General features: G+C 41.7%; 1 protein-coding gene across 4 annotated transcripts in view; it reads right to left on the bottom strand.

Moving 5' to 3' along the window:
• The window catches only part of DYNC1I1 (dynein cytoplasmic 1 intermediate chain 1), a 179,318-nt gene that overhangs the window by 139,847 nt on the left and 22,983 nt on the right, over positions 1-16,488 (bottom strand). For 2 of the 4 annotated variants that reach the window (XM_059818411.1, XM_059818413.1), the window contains exons 4-5: positions 15,847-15,906; positions 11,806-11,921 (exon numbers count right to left, since the gene is read on the bottom strand). In XM_059818411.1, the coding sequence (XP_059674394.1) occupies positions 11,806-11,921; positions 15,847-15,906 (176 nt within the window). The remainder of the gene's footprint in view (positions 1-11,805; positions 11,922-15,846; positions 15,907-16,488) is intronic. The other 2 variants (XM_059818412.1, XM_059818414.1) reach the window with 1 other exon arrangement.

Genomic DNA, 16,488 nt, shown 5'->3' with positions numbered 1-16,488 from the left:
AAGGACAGTCTAGGCTACAGTCCATATCCTGCCTCACAAGGCTGTGTTGGGTTCAGGTTTCTCGGCCTCAATCATCCCTCCAAGTGAATCCCAGCACGTCTAACGCTCACAGGTAAGAAGTCTGTGAAATGCTTACAAGAAGAGTTCGTGCTGTCTCATCATGTAAGATGATGGGATAGCTACCACAGCGTACTATGAGCCTGACAAGAAGCAATATGGGTACAACTGACTGCTCCAAGAGATTCTGAGGTTTTAACATGGGAGGTGGGATGAGCCAATCCATACCATTTGGCAAAGGCAGCATGGACTGTTCTCTGGGATCACCACCAGAAATATATAGCCCGTGTAGTTGACTGACCAGAAACAAGCTCCTACCTCTGGTCTAGGCAAGCATCTACCACTTCTCAGCATCCTCAGCAATGGATCTCCTCCAAAGCAAGGAATCCATCACCCCATTTTCTATTACCAGAAAACACAAGAGGGACCCAAATTAACCAGTAACTTTAAACTGTTGTTTAAATACCAAGGTAAGACAGGATGGCTGTTCTAGATATCAAGAGACAGATCAGTCCTATGTCATGATGATAATGAACATGCAGCTAGAACATCAAATGCTATGCTTCTGGTGCCTGGTCCAACAAATAATTTAACCCAGATCACCCAACACGTTATTGGTTAAAGCATTCACCTATTAAGCAAAGCAAAGGCTTGATCCCAGGCATGTCATACAAGAAACATCTGAATTTTGGCTACTAAGCTACCAATTTTTCTAAATACGTGTACGTATTGGGTGTAGGTGGCAAGGTTGTGGTAGTGGGGAGGGGCTGCAGGGGTGGCATCTATGAGAAGAGACCAGGGGCTGCCCTGTGCTGGCCACAGCCAGTTCCATAGCAGACCCACCGCAGGATACAGCTGAGCCCATCAGCCATGCTGCGGGTGCCTCTTGGAAAACATATTTAAGAAAGGGCAAAACACCACATGGTGGAGAGAGGACTGAGGAGAAAAAGTGTGAGAAACAGCCTTATGAGCACCAAGGTGAGAGAAGAAGCAGAGGAAGTAGGTGCTCCAGGGGCCGGAGCAGAGATTCCTCTGCAGCCTGTGGAGAGACCACACAGCAGAGCGGGTATTTCCCTGCAGCCCACAGAGAAGACCATGCCAGAGCAGATATCCGCACTGGAGCATGTGGATATTTCCTGAAGGAACTGTGGCCTGTGGAGAGCCCATGCTGGAGCAGGTTTATCCTGAAGGACTGCAGCCTATGGGGAAGACCCACACTGGAGCAGGGGAAAAGTATGAGGAGAAAGGAGTGACAGAGAGGAGCTGTTATGGGCTGACCATACCCCCCCATCTCTGTCCCCCTGCACCGCTCGCGGCAGAGGGCAAGTAGGGGAGCTGGGAATGAAGGAGTGAAGTTGAGCCCAGGAAAAAGGAGCAGGGGAAAGGTGTTATTTCAATTTTGTCTTTGTTTCTCACCATCCAAATCTGTTTTAATTGGCAATAAATTAAATTAATTTTCCCTAAGCTGAGTCTGTTTTGCCCATGATCGTAACTGTAAGCAATCTCCCTGTCCTTATTTCAACCCATGAGCTTTATCATCTTATTTTCTCTGCCATCCTCTTCAGGAAGGGGGAGCGAGAGAGGGGCTGGGTGGTTGACCAAAGTCATCTCACCACAATGTATGTGTCCTCCAGCTTTCATTTGTGAAAACAACAGGTCAAGGCAATTTTGAGACTCCACTCTGGAAGGCTGGTTTGAGCTGTGTTTTCAACCTGCACATTATCTGTGCTGCAGCATCAGCTCATAGGGAGTCCTTCACATAGTCACAGGCAAAATCTTCAGTGCTTTCTGTGTTTCATAGCAGATGAGTGGTTGTTTTGAGCATGTTGTTGCTGAGTAACTGGTGCCTAGGAGAGGGAGAGTAAGACCCGAACATCTGGGTGGAGATGACAAAAAATGAAATATGAAACAACCATGATTAAGAGCTAAAATTTCAAGAATTCTCCAGCTCCACAGCTGGGGCCAGACCTTCAGAAAAGCTCAGCTTCAAACCAAGTAGTGAGACCTGAAAGAGTCCTCAAAAACCAGCAGCTGCTACTGAGACCCGTGGGGCTATTCATCAGTGCAGGAATCTGCTTGTGCCAGACTTAAAGGAGCTGAACCCATTTTGAGCTCTGATGTGGCAAACTTTACAAGGCAAGCAGGGTGAGGAAAAAAAAAGAAAAGAGTATCCACAGCAACAACATGCAATTATAGACTTAAAATAAGTGTCAAGCTTCATGGCTGAAGTGCAATGTGTTTTGGAAAAATAATGATTAGATTCTCACTTCCTGTGGGCCTTAAGTAGGGCATCAACTTGCAGGAAGAGCAAGCACTGTTTTGGAGGTTTATGGCTAGGACATACATCTAAATTAATTGTGGCTCAGAGTGAATTTATGCTAAGTTTATTTAAAATAAGATAGATGGGCAAGTGGCAGCCAGGGTCTGGTTGAAAAGTGACATTATTTGTGGAGACAGTCTATTGAATTGCAGCAAAAGAGAATACCATCTTCTATTAATAGTGGCCAGTGGGAATTCATGCTGAGACATTTACTTCACTGACATATCCGTTTCATTAAAAGTTTCTTCATCCAGATCCTTTCTTCAGTTTTCATAGTAACTCTTGAGAGTGTGTGTGAGAGAGCAAAAGGATTGTCTGGAAAGAATCCAGCTACTACTGATTTTGAAGAAGGGATTCTCAAGTACTTCAGACGAGATCCACAATTCGTCATTATAATAAATATAGCATGGCTTTACACAACCTTGGGAGCAGCTCTTGGGAGGGAGAAGCGGTGCCCGGGGTTGTTATTGGAGGGCCCTGCCCAGGTGCTCAGGTCAGGCTGTGAAGATACACTTGGTGAACAAAGACCCAGCTTGGGGTGCATCCCCATTCACCTTCAAGGCGGGTAATCATGTGGCGTGTGGCAAACCCTCTTCATTCTACCCAACCCAGCCACTCGGCACCCTCTCCAGTTAGTCTGAGGGCAAGCAGCTGACAACTCTATCCAAGGCAGGTGGCCTCTCCTATGGAAATGAGCCAATTAAAGGAGACTATAGAGGGACACAATTGGCCAGCTTCTTAAGCTGTGGCTCAGCTATAGAATTGAAGATAGAGAGGTGATGAACAGGAGAATTTTCAGCTGCATAATTTTTGACCCAGTACATTAGCAGCATGGGTTAAAACAGATGAGGGGATTTTGGCATGTGAATCTTTTTCCTTTCTTTGAGACAGAAGTGCCAAGAAACAAACTGAGAAGTGTGAAGTAACGGAGCAGCGGGGTTTTTTTCTGTACCTCTTTTTAACACTACTAATGAAGGGCTTTCCACATTATGGCCTGTGTCTATTTCAGCACTGATTTTGTATCTACTTACAGGATTAGAAAGATTAAGTGCTAATTAGAGCGCTGAGGATTAATAACTGCTACCTCTGCAATGCACATTTTTCTTAATCTTGTCTTTAATTCCAGTGGAGTTTGGTCCATGTTAAAAAGCCAGAGTCTGCCAAAGGTTACTTAAACATGCAATAGAAGGTGCTGGGTATTAGTTTTCTTATATATACTGAATAGGCATTATCCATTAGGCTAAAGAGGGAATTACAGGGATGGTAGGAAAAAGCATGCTTTGTTTCTGAAGAAAACAAAAAGCTGTGTCTTCATTGTTCTGTTGGAAGCACTGTTAACCCGACTTTCCCCCTTTCTACATTTTCATATCTATAACTTTTAATTTGAGCATTGTAATATGTACAACACATTGTTAATTCAAAGTATATTCAAATACTACTGAAGTGATACATATGGTAAAGTGACAACTAGGAAGGAACATGTGAAAATGGCACGTAGAGAAAAATCGGCCACTGTCTTTTCACTGACTGTTGACTAGGGAAATCATGGTGCTGTTCATTAGTGGGATAGTTTCCTTCTGTTCTCATGTTAAAGCTCAGTTGTCACCTACTGATAGTCATATATTTGCAAATAAGTTTAGAACTATTTGGTTGCTTGAGGGGAACACACAACAAATCAGCTCAATACAGCAGTTGTTCGTGTGTAAAACACGGCCAGGATCTTTTCCAGAGAGGAGAGACTGAGGGGAAGGTTTTCATTTCCAGCCAACAAAGGATTCAATTTGCATACAGGTGTTACAGGGTTTCTCTTTGAATTCATGGATCACTGCTAGTTTCAGATGTCAGGACACAAAGATGGGTCAAAGGCACTGTGAGATGACTTGCAGCTAGTTAAAGGAGTTTGAGGTCAAGGCTGCTAACATCAGAGCTCTTGTTTTCCACCAAGTGGCACCAGATGTACCAGGATCTCATTCAATTACTTTTTTCCCCACTGCAACTAAAGGAGCAGGTTGGGTTCTGCACAAGGGAGCTGACTACAATATTTTTTGTTTTATTCTAGGACAGAGTAGCCTCCCATCTCTTGGGTGGAGGATGGGATCCACTTGCTCAAAAGCATAGAGCAAGGATCATCCATTAGGATCAAGCAGGTCCTTCTCCATTCTGTCTGCAGAGGCTTTGAAGCAGTATTCCTTCCATGCACAGGATGACAGTTGCGCAGTCCTCTCCAAGGCAGCCACAGCCTCAGAACTGGTTCCTCGTTTCCCTGAGAAAGGCCGTTAACCCTCCTGTTTTGTTTCCCATCTTCTGGAGCCTGAATGGTTTAGAGAAGGTATAGGGCCAGCCATGACAAGTCTGTTGTTCTCTTTCCAGCCTCGTAGAGAATTATTAGGTGTGCTTCCTGGGCTTGTATTCAATGCAGAGGTACCTTGCGCAAAAGAAACCAGAGTCTGCACAAGGCCTGAGCCACTTTGGAGCAGCAAACTCCCATGCATGTGGGCCTGGTTTTCAGAAGACCTTCCCAGGATTTTGTTTAGATTGTGGAGGAGCTGCAATGAGTCAAATTACTCTGTCCTCATGTAATGAAATGATCAGGGACAAAGTCTAAGATCCCTATAGAGCCTTCATCAGACCTCCTAGTGTGTGTGACCAGAGCCAATCTTCCCTCTGTTAAATCAGCTCAGTACATAACTCCCAGAGAATTACTGATGCTTAATAAATTCTCAGATCTGCCTGTTCAAAACAGTTTAGCATTAAGAGGGGTCTCTGCTGAAAACTAACTGAAAACCATCTTGAGTACAAGAAAAAGGCTTCTCCAGAAGTCTTTAGAGATGACCTGGGAGGAGAGACAGGGAATGCATAACAGTAGACTGTGGATGTAAGAAGCCACCTTTCAGAAATGGGTGGGACTGTCTTACAGAAATACTATTTTAGCCCATGTGTGCTACATATTTCAGGAGATTAGACATTTGATGTCTCCTCCCGCCCTCAAACATCAAACTGTGCATGACCACAGACTATGGCCTCTTCATTCTTCCTCCCAGAAGAAACCCTTGTCAGTGTCAAATACATTATTCTGCACAACAAAAACCACAGAAACACAGTTTCCAAAGCCAAGCCCTTATCCTAATTCTGTACTACATAAAATTATCATGAGCCAGCTGGTGAAGAAAGCCTTTAGTGGTACACATCTAATGTCTGTATCTTGCTAGGAGTGGAACACAGACCCACCACATCTGGTACCTGCCTGATGTGGCTGTCCTGGAGAATATGTATTTTAACAAACTGTACTTTACTAATTGTAATTCAAGAAGGGATTGGCAAGAACAAGGGATTGCAGCTGATTTCACTAGTATATTATTCCCCTGGCTTTTTGTCATAATACCTGTAACAGAATTTCTAAGGCTTTTTTTTACTACTTCTAGATAATATATTTTTCTTTTTCCCCACCTTTTTATATAATAGCTCGGTCTCTTCTCACACCTCCGTCATCAGCACTTACATTCATACAGCTTTTCAGTCATACAACTCAAGCATCTTGTATTAAGTATAATCCTTGCCTCAGACAAAAGGTCAGGCGAGTGTTTTTCTGCAGGTCCCACCAGCATCCCTCCCTCACCTCCAGCATCCCTTAGGCACGACGCGTCGGTTCATCGCTTCACCACCAGAGGGAGCTGCCTGAATGCCTTTGAAAGATTTTTCTGCCCAATTTAAATAAAAAAAAAAAAAAAAAAATTCCACCTTTGAAATCTTGTTATTTAGAAAAGGGGATGCAGTGATGACAGGCATAAAGGGGAATTATTGAAAGACTGTTATACAGTGCAATGCTTCAAATCTTTGCTCTGCCTCGTTCTAGTCTCATCCAATCTTGTACAGTCTGGTACCACAGTACAAAATAAGCTTTGTTGATTTAATCAAACAAAGCGGCCTTGAATTAGGGTGTTTATGCCAGCTATTGAGACCCACAGTATGACTCTGATGGACTGAGGTTTGAGAAGAAAAGGCAAACTAGATTTTTATAGCTAACTCAAAACGTTCAGTGGTACATGATACTGCCTAGGATAGACCATAATATTTCTTACAAAATTAGTGTCCATTAGTACTAATACTAAGGCTCTGCCTCCTTAAAAACTGAACTTCTGCTTTAACACTGATTCATCTTCAGGTTGTCTCCTCTTTTTAGTAGTGATTTCTATTCCAGTTCTGCTCTGCTTTCCAACGCCACCTTTTGTTTATAACAGAGGGTCTCTGCTTTTCCCCCAATTATGTCCGATGCCTTTCCATCACACATATTTTCATGTATCCTGACACATATGTTGCATGCATGGTGATGCACAAATGTGCATCTGCATTTCCCATTAAATGAGGGGTTCAAAGCTATTCTTGGGTCCAGACTTGTCTTGTCCTCTTCAGACCGGAGCTGAGCTCTAAGATTCTCTGGAAGGGAAAAGCCAAAGTAAGCTCTTTAACTTAACCCCCAGCTTCTGATCCGTGAGCTCTAGACAGATTGGGCATTGGAAAGCTCAAGTATGATCTCACTTAGTTCTGGGACTGGCTTTTCTTAAGTACAGCATGCATTCACAAAGCTAGAGCTGAGCTACACTCGGACGTGGGAAGGCACAGCAGGCCTGGTGCAGAATTTGTTGCACTAGAGCTCCAATGCACATTATCTTACAGGACAGACAGAGCCAGAGCCCCACACTGATTAAACCTGAAAATCTCAGCCCCTAACCGTGAAAGTAAAAATAACTTTATCTATGGATTTTATCATGGAACTTCCAGAGGCCTGGCTTGTTTTCACAGCATTGGGGCTTGTCAGTCCTAGTCACAGGTAACTCCTCATCTGATTACCAAAACTCAAAGTAGGACACAGCCCTCACATGCTGTCGGTGTACGGCACTTTTAGTCATACGCAGTTTACTCAATGATGAGAAATCTAGATTAATATGCCTACATGAAGCACTCTGCTATCAAGCTAGTCAGTGAAGAACTAGTCAATGCAGTCAATGGCATCTAGAGAAAGTTTTGGTTCACCCTACAGTAGTCACTTACATTTGGTATCACACACAGATACCTAAACTCATGTGTCTTGGTCTCAGGAGCCTTAGACTGTGAGCAGAATTCCCCTCTCCTCCCTCAGTGCTTTAAAAAGGATAACTTTCAGGAACATTAGTTCAGAGAATTACAGTGTCACAGAGATGCAGAACCCAACCCAGACTCTGGAGTTTGACATCCCTTTTGCCACTTCATTCCGTTCTACTTCCAAATGGAGTAGAGAGCTTATTTTTCCCTCTTTCCCTAATTGCCAAAATATCCTCATTATTTGAATACAGCAAATAAACAGATGGAGCACAGGCCTGAATTGTGTTCTTTGCTAGAACTGGGCAAACATTTGTGATGTAGGCTGAGGTTATCCTGCTCAAGAGGTGAGTATGGTAACAGATTTGTTTTTCCCACAAGAACAACCATCTGTTGAAGATGATAAACAGGTGAAGTACATAGGACCTCCATTGTTCTAGAAAGTCAGATCTTCTTCCCCTGTATATGGGATCTACTTTTTCAGAAATGCATTTCAGACTAACCTATTTGCAGTGACAGTCTGGCAAGCCAGAAAAGTGAGAACATCTCATTTTATCGATGAAGAAGTAGTTTCTACTTCACAGAAGAGGAATAACAACATTCCTGACACTGGCCAGCAAAGCCAGAGAGCTCACAGACCTTCACCTTCTTGCTCCCCACCCTGGCTTTAAGGAGAGCCAAACCAGAGGAGTATCTCCCTTCTCAGTGCAGGTACAGCGTGATGTTTTCCTGGCTGAGATTTTACCTCCTGGCCCATTAGAGAGCAGGAGAACAGTAAGCTGGAGCTGAGGTGGGCGCTCAGCAGAGCTTGAATTTGCAGGCTGTTTTTCTGTCTGAAAAGGTAGCTTGCAGGCAGACATACAGACCTCCTTCCACTGCTGTATGGCAGTGAGGGATTCATCCTGGGCAGAGGTTAGGCCATGGCTTTTCTGTTGCTGCCTTCTCCTAGGTGTGCCTTCAGCAAAGCGCAGCTCTGCAGTGCTTTGGAGGGTCCAACCATCAAAGGCTACATGGGGCTGCCATTCTAAGGCAATGTGAGAGTCTCTACAGTGAAGGAATGTGTCCCAGAGACCTCTCAGAAAACATTTGGCATAGTCTAGGTCTTAATCAACTCCAGAATGGAAAAAGCAGCACAAGTGAAATGTCTCTCAATGCCTACGAATACCTAAATTCAAGTCCAGTTATAGGAGGAGGGGAAAAGGGCAATTTTTTTCTCAGGCTCCAGAGCCAAGATCTGGGTGTTTTTGAAGTCATCCTACAAGGAAGAAAAAAAAAAGCTGAAGCTTACTGTGAACTAAGTAAAGCAAAAGAATTAGGTACTTCTGATCAAAGGGTTGACTGATGCATATACACATCTCCCTAAATAATAGAGTGGGTGGGGGAAATGACATATCATTATTCCTCTGAAATAAAGCGAATTACCTGCTCCGAAAAGAGGAGTTAATCTGTTTTTATACAGTGAAGAATAATGCCACATTATTTCTTCTAAAATTAGCAGCTGACAAGCTGAGACCCCAGTGCTCATAGCATCTGGTGCTCTGGCACCACACTGTACTTAGCACAACGAAGCTTTCCTTTACTAGTTTTATGAGGTTTGGTGGGGAATAGCCATTACCACAAAGGCCTATAACCACTGAGTTCCAGAACAACAGTTGGTCTAAGGTACCTCAGAGATTCTTTCTTTCTTTCTAGTGAAGCAATGTGCGGAAAACCTGATACTGACATTTCAAAAAAGCTGCAGAACTTTGAACAAACTCAAAAGTCCTCTTTTGGTGGCTTAATCATACAGTAAAGAACTTTCCATCCAGCTGTACCCTTCATTAGTTGTCTTCCAAACCAGAAGTAAGCATGTGACAATCTCATCCTAAAATTTTGCATTTTCACATTTCCAGTGTCCACAGCAGGCAGGAAAAGAGTGAATTCTGAAAGCTGAAGTCAGACTCATGTAAGTAAATAAGGGGTTTCTTTTTTAATTTTCTCAAACTCTAAGGCTTCAGATACTGAATAGCTGAGCACATAACCATAGTAATGGCTGAACAATTTATCTTGAATAGATAATGGCTATATTTTATCACATGAATGCGTAGGAACAGCATAGAGACTGCTCCTGAAAACTGCTCTCCCAAGGAATTTCCCTCTGCTGTTCATGTTTATAGTGACAGTATGAAGGGCTCAACATTCATAAAGAGGCTTAGGAGATTGAAAACCTGAGAAGTCATTTCCATCAGACCTGGGAGACCAAAATCACACAGCTTATTTACCCCCTAGAAAGTTTCCAATTAAGTACCATTTTAACAGAACAAGCAAACCTTCCTGACTCTCCTTTACTGATGCAGGACCATATTCATGTCCAAGTTATGTGCAGAGAATTCCCTAGCAGCAGGTTGGAAAGGAAATATAAGTTAAACTTTCTCTCCCTCTTGCATCTGAGGGAAGTAATCTGGTGATATTTTCTCTGAGTTTAAATATTAAAACTTCACTTTTGTTGATGTTTTTTCCTTGATTGTGATGACACAGAGAATATGAAAGATAATAAACCCAGTCACCAAAACCACTTATCACCATTTGACGTTTCCCATCACAGGTTTGGCCTAGGCAGTTTAAAGTCCATCACTTTTTATGCTTGCATTTATCTTTCATACAAGCGAAGAACACAAGCTTCCTCTGTGTTGGGAGAAAGAAGGAAAGCCACATTGCCCTCTGTGCTTGCTGTCCTGACTGCCAGGCTCCACAGCAGCACACTGTTGGGTTTTTATTTTTCCTTGAAGTGTAGGAGGTTGTCCTCTTGTCTACCCAAGAAAAGGATTTTGTAATAGTTGGAGAGCTCCTTGGAAAAAGGCAAGAAGTTGCTTCCTCAAGAGAGGTTGGCCTGTTCAGAAAGGCGTGCCAGCTAATAAGTGCTGGAGCTGCAGGCCTGAGAGAGGTAAACACATCAAAGCCACATTTTCAACCCCCTGTATCTATAGGGACTTGCATTGGATAAAGGCCCTGTGTCAGTGAGGAAGGGCATCCTCTCCATCTTGACTCCACGATAATGCCCCAAGGTTGAGCACCTACCGGTCTCAAGCCAGGAAGGCAAGACCTCAGGGGCAAACCCCATCTTCTCGAGGCTTCAGCAGCCCTCAGAGACATGAGCAGAGATGAGCTGGATTGAACTAGGGAGACTTCTGAGGCAGCCTCTCCCTCTGAGAAGGCAAAGCTGTCAGGACATGCTGCTCAAGATGCAGCATCCAAGCAACAGGATTGTCTATGCTTGAAGGCACTATTTCAGACAACAGATGACTAGGGTAAACTTGTGCTCAGGGGAAGTAGAATCTGAGTGTTGATCTCAGCAGTTTTCATTTCTGGTTTCTTAAAGGCAGACCTGGTAACCCAGTTGCAGAAAAAAAAGCTGACTATGTTTATCACTGTATCTTCCCTGACAGTAACTTGTATTTAGACAGATTTACTCACACACCTTTTGCAACCTACTTGAATCTTCTACTTCTGTATGGAGCCTGGTGAGGTTCTACACTATCTGCTGTAAGAAAGCACCCAGTTGTTGAACTTTTCTTGATCCTTCATTGTTAACAGCAAAAATTACAGTCAAGACTGTCTTCAGTTTTTCTTCTTCTACCTGCTTTGTAATAGTGTGTAAATTACATCAGGCTAATGTACAGTTTTACATTCAGTTTATATGGTTTCAACTGACCTGCAATCAATGTTCTGAAGTACAACACTGGCAAGTGTGTAGTCTAAGGAACAGATAGATCAGCACTCCCCCACTAACTACTACACGTATTTACTTATCAACAGGAAAGCCAAACAGCTAACAAACAGCTCCAATTGTACAGATAATATATTGGTCAACAGAGAGAAAGCAGGACTGTCCACACCAAGGTACGTAAGCCTCCTTTTTCAGCACATGGAGCTAAACTGTAACTTCTCCTAAGATTCACCTACTGGAGGCGGACACAATTACACTGACCAAATATCTGAGGGCAACTTTCCATCATGGCCTCTTTACAAAGCACAGAATGAATAACTTCCTTGAGAAAGCAAGAAAAATGGAATAAAGCACTATTTTAATTATATTCATAATGATTTATTTGAAAATATGTTCTCATTATACTGTTATCTAAGCACAACCCATTGTAAGGCAGAAGTAGTTTGGTTCCAGCTGAATTTAAAGTCATTATTATAATTATTCTCACCAGAACAGCCATTAATCACATAAACAATACCTGGCTCACAGAAAATATGTGATAAGTAGCTATATTATGATTTACTATTATTTTTCTTACATTCTTTAACTCTTATTCAAATACTTATTTTCTATGAAAATGTGTTTTGAACAAAAAAAAATATCTTACCTTCAGATTGATGCGTGGCAAGAGGTGTCTGTGTCTCCTTAGAGTATGATACCACCTCCCGAGGTAAGAAATCAACCTGGGTAATCTTTGACACCCCTAGTTTGTGCAGTCTGCGTCTAAGATGGAATACATGACATCAAAAGGTTAGTCATGTTAAATGTAAATCAGCAGCAGGAACAAGAGTGCTTTTATGAGCAGGGTAAAAAAAATACTTCAGTGTTTGCTAAGATGAAACACAATACACTATGCATGAGAAGTACCTAATTGCAGTGAAGAAAATTAACCTGGGAACCATTTGCCATAATAAAGTACAGTTACTGAACCTCTAGATCTTGCTGCTGAGAGGGACTGTTAACGCGAGACAGAAATGACCTGCCTGAGCCCCTCGTAACATGCAACAAAATTCTCTTTCATACTATCATTACTACAATGTTCTGCCTGCTCAAAAGAGTTAATCCTCAGCCTGAGATACACAATAGTGGAAAGGGCACAGTGGGTGTAAACCAGGCTGGATTAGGACTGTCAGATGATCACCTGAGAGCAATAATAGAGCCTTTAATTGGCAAGGTGGGTAATTTCCATAAAGAAGGAGATTCTCTCTTCCACAGGAGTCATTAGTAGTGGAATTGATGTAGATTTATAATTAGTAGAGTCCTAATGCAAGGGTTGGAGGGGAGCTCTGAGACACAGCTGGAACAGGGCATGTATAGCCTTCTTTTTCTACTACTTCCCTAACTTTAAATACACCATATGAAACAAATCAGTAAAGCCAAATAACTGTAAGTGGGTAAGGGAAAAAGAAGAGAGACAGCTGAACATGACCATGAACACTTTTAGTCATACGCAGTTCACTCAACAGTGGGGGGGGAATCAATTTATTTCCTGAATATTATTTGACTGTCTGTAGGGAGGGAAGAATAAACAAACGTTTACTTGCAAATGTTTTATTGGAAAAAATGCCAACTTTCAGCAGAGAAAAGAATATGCACATAATAAACAAATCAACTAAATAAGTCCAGTTGCCTAGATCAACAAGTGCAAGCACGCTTATATGTTTATGAGAAATAAACTCATGGACATGATATTTCTGAACTGTCATGCCATTAGAGAGAGCAATTTGGAAAAGCAGAAAATTCATAAACATTATCCATATCCTCTCTGTTTTCCAGATTGTCCGAATAACAGAGGTCAAAGGTTCTTTGATCTAATTCATTTACAGTGGTTTAGATATTCAATTAAGATTGATCTGAAAGGAAATCGGAGTCTCAAAAGGAAATTGTCATCATTGGATGACATTTACTGAACTCTTCAGCTGGTTAATGCTACATCAGTTACGTATTTTTCTAATCTATCCTACTGGCTGAGTTGTTATTAAGCTGAATGCAATTAGATTCAGCAGGTAATCAGTATGAATCAGCCATATCATGTAACAAACCACTAGAGCAGAAATAGCTGTTACAGCTCTGAGTCTTTCTTCTTTTCAAAGAGGAAAAATTAACAAGTCTCCCTCTTACAACCATCTGTGACTTTGCCGATATGAACAAAAGCTACAATTGTCTGAAAATCCTACGTGTGGGTAGAGAACTTCTTTGTGTGAATTCAAGCTTTAATAAATATTCCACCCCAAAAATCTCATGTGTTTTTCTCTCCTTCAGCACCAGATGTGAAATCTCTGTTGCCTACTTGCTCAGTTAGACTCCTATGTAACCAGTCCTCTGCTGCCTCAGGCTACTGGTTCCATTTACTGACATTCTTAAGCCTTCTGCATTGAAAGAGCTTCTTGACTGTGGTCTTGGTTAAGTATAATCTCTAATTAATTATGTGTCTAATCTGGGCCTAATTAGAACCTCACCTAATTCGAACAACAGTTTCACGTGAGGTCACTCTATATCTCCTCAACTGCCTGAGGATGGGGAACATCGATCCTAACGGAGAGCTGGATTTAACCGCTAGTTGGGTTAGCCTCTTTGTAGACTGCTAATCAAGAAGTGCGCTACATCCAGAGCACTGTGCTGACAGAATGTGTGGAATTTTTCACCTAAAACATTTCTAGTTCAGGAATTGCTGATGCCTGTACAAATATCTAGTGTCACCCGTATCCTGGTAATTACTGGTGGAGACAGGGAGGTCTCTCCTCATCTGAAGGAATGTGATCTCTTAAGTCTTTTTTGCCCCTGTTAAGCAACCTGTAATACTTCTTGCATAACTAAAAGTTGGCCTAGCCCTTGGTCCCAAGCACTTAGGGACAACTGGAGCATCCTTTCAGTATCTGGACTCTACCAATTATGGACTGTAATGTTCTAGTCTCCTGTTCTTTTTGGGCAGCACTAAACTGCCTATTGCTTTCCCATTCCCATTTTTCATCTGAGGTGCTCATAATTCTTATAATTTACAGTTTGCTGACTATTCATCTTAGAGAACACATAAGCTTTGAAGGATTCCTCTCAAACCTGCCTATGGGATGTCAGTAGGGGGACACTAACAGAAGTTTGTGCATTAAAATTGATTCCTCTGTCTGTAGGAGCCAGAAGAAAGATCTATCTTCTAGAAGTGTTTAACTACACACATCATTTGCATGCTGACTGCAGGATTTCTTTTGCATTGGTATTTTTTTTTAATCTAGTCTCACGACACCAGAGAAAAGTCTGGTTCTCTCTCTAACTCTGCCTTGGTTTTGAAGACAGTTTTCTTCCAAAAGGGGCAGGATTTTTCTGTTACAGAGTATACCTGTAGATTCACTCTTTGGCTTTTTTTCTGTCTTTGCACTGACTGCTCATAAAAGATTGAAGTCTTGTGGCTATACACAGGATTATCCTTACGTGAATCAAATAAACCTCCTTGCCTTGCATAGCTATTTGAAGAACCTTGCTCCTGGGAGTGCTCATCTTTTAATCCAAACTTCTGGGAAAGTGCAGTTGAGATTTCTAAAAGGTTTCTGTATATTAAACCAGCTCAGGAAACTCTACCTTTTTAGTACGGTCCAGGTAAAGTTGTAGAAGCTGGATCTATTTGAGGTCACATTCAGGTGTAAATTACAAACATTCCTAACAGTTCTTAATGTGGAGAAACCCTGTATAGAAAGCTGTCCGGATATTTTCAACTGCTTCTGCTCATCTTTCCTGGTGAAAAGGCCTAACTACAGCTGGGACTGCTGTCAATCAGTACTTAAAGGGAAATTGTGGGTTTTTTTATAGAATGGTGAATGAATTTCACATGAACTAGTAAAAGCATAAGATGCCTGCCTGGAGACTCAGACAGGCAAGCCTGTAAGTTCATAAGCAGAGCAATTTCTTTGACATAGAGATTGGGTTTTGCCCATGACTCAAGTTCTGAAGAACCTGAGGGACAGCTACCTATCCTTTTTAGAAGAACCTCAATAACTCTGCAGGTAGGCATTTCAAAATTATTTAAAATAACTAATTTTTTCAGATGCTTTGAGTAAAGACATTCCATCCCAAACCAGAAAATATTCATTTTAGCTCTAGTATAATTTATAAAATGCTTGATTGGCCTGAACTCAACTAAGATGGCAATTACTCTTGGACTACCATCATATTTAAGTGCACAATTATAAGCACATATACAGCTCCTAAGGAAAAAGGGGAAATTGTTACTGCATGTGGAAACAGCATAACTATGGCAAAGACAGGAAGGAGGGGAAAAAGTACCTTGCAAGTGATTCAGAGAGAAAAGTCTGAATCAACAGGTACAAACAAGACCAATGTAACTGTACATGCACATTAAAGTGCCACAATAATAACATTTCATCTGTAATGAAATAGTTATTTGTATTGTGCTTCAGGCAACAGAAATAGCAGCTTATCTTTTCATGAGCTTCTTTAAATAGTTGGGTTTTTTCCACAAAGATGGCTTTGCTGAAGCTTCTTATTGACGAAACTAAAAAAAGGAAACTTAAATTATGGTCTTTTTGAGTCAAGAAAGCAAATAAAAATCACATAAAACCAGCTCAACTGAGAAGCATTTTCAACATAATTCTTGCAAAGAAATGATAAACAAATAACAAAAAGAGCTGACATATACCCAAGTTCAGAGTCAGACTGGAGTTGCAGCACTGAGGGGTCTGTGTCCCATTGCAAGGTCCTAGAGTGGTAATCAGCCGTGCAGCACAAAGAGGGGGGAGGGAGGAAAAAAGAACACACAGAATTAACTGAAAGGATGAACAAAACCCCATCTCATTAGTTACATGCTCTATGTAGTACATTCAACCTCCAAGTGCAAGGGACAGCCACAGTATGTCAAACTGTGACGAGGCAGGCAACTTATTAAAATTACATATTATTGGTAAACAAAGGGAAGAAGCTGGGTTTCCTTCCAGATATTGGTTAATGAAACATTTTTTTTTTCTTTTCCTGAAAGATTTCTAACTCTTTGACTATGGTTGATGCATTCACAATAGTCTGTAAAATCTGCAGGCGCAATTTATTGTAATCATGTTTTTTATGATAAGGTGGACTGAGCAGTAGCCATGAACTCCACTGAAGAGTCTAGCCCTTTGCACCCTTCTGAGACTGATGGTAAGCCATCCTGTAAAACAGGGCTCTGGGCACGAACATCACATAGTGCATATGCCAGCAAATGGCACACTGACACCAGCTCTGACATATTCTGGGGGCATCTGGGACAAATAAACAAATCTTTCTTCTTTTCCTCCAGATAAAATTT

Source organism: Gavia stellata, chromosome 6, assembly GCF_030936135.1.
Source record: "Gavia stellata isolate bGavSte3 chromosome 6, bGavSte3.hap2, whole genome shotgun sequence".
In the NCBI taxonomy this organism is placed as follows: domain Eukaryota; kingdom Metazoa; phylum Chordata; class Aves; order Gaviiformes; family Gaviidae; genus Gavia; species Gavia stellata.
Note: the sequence above shows the minus strand (reverse complement) of the source record. Positions and strands in the feature narration are given on the sequence as shown.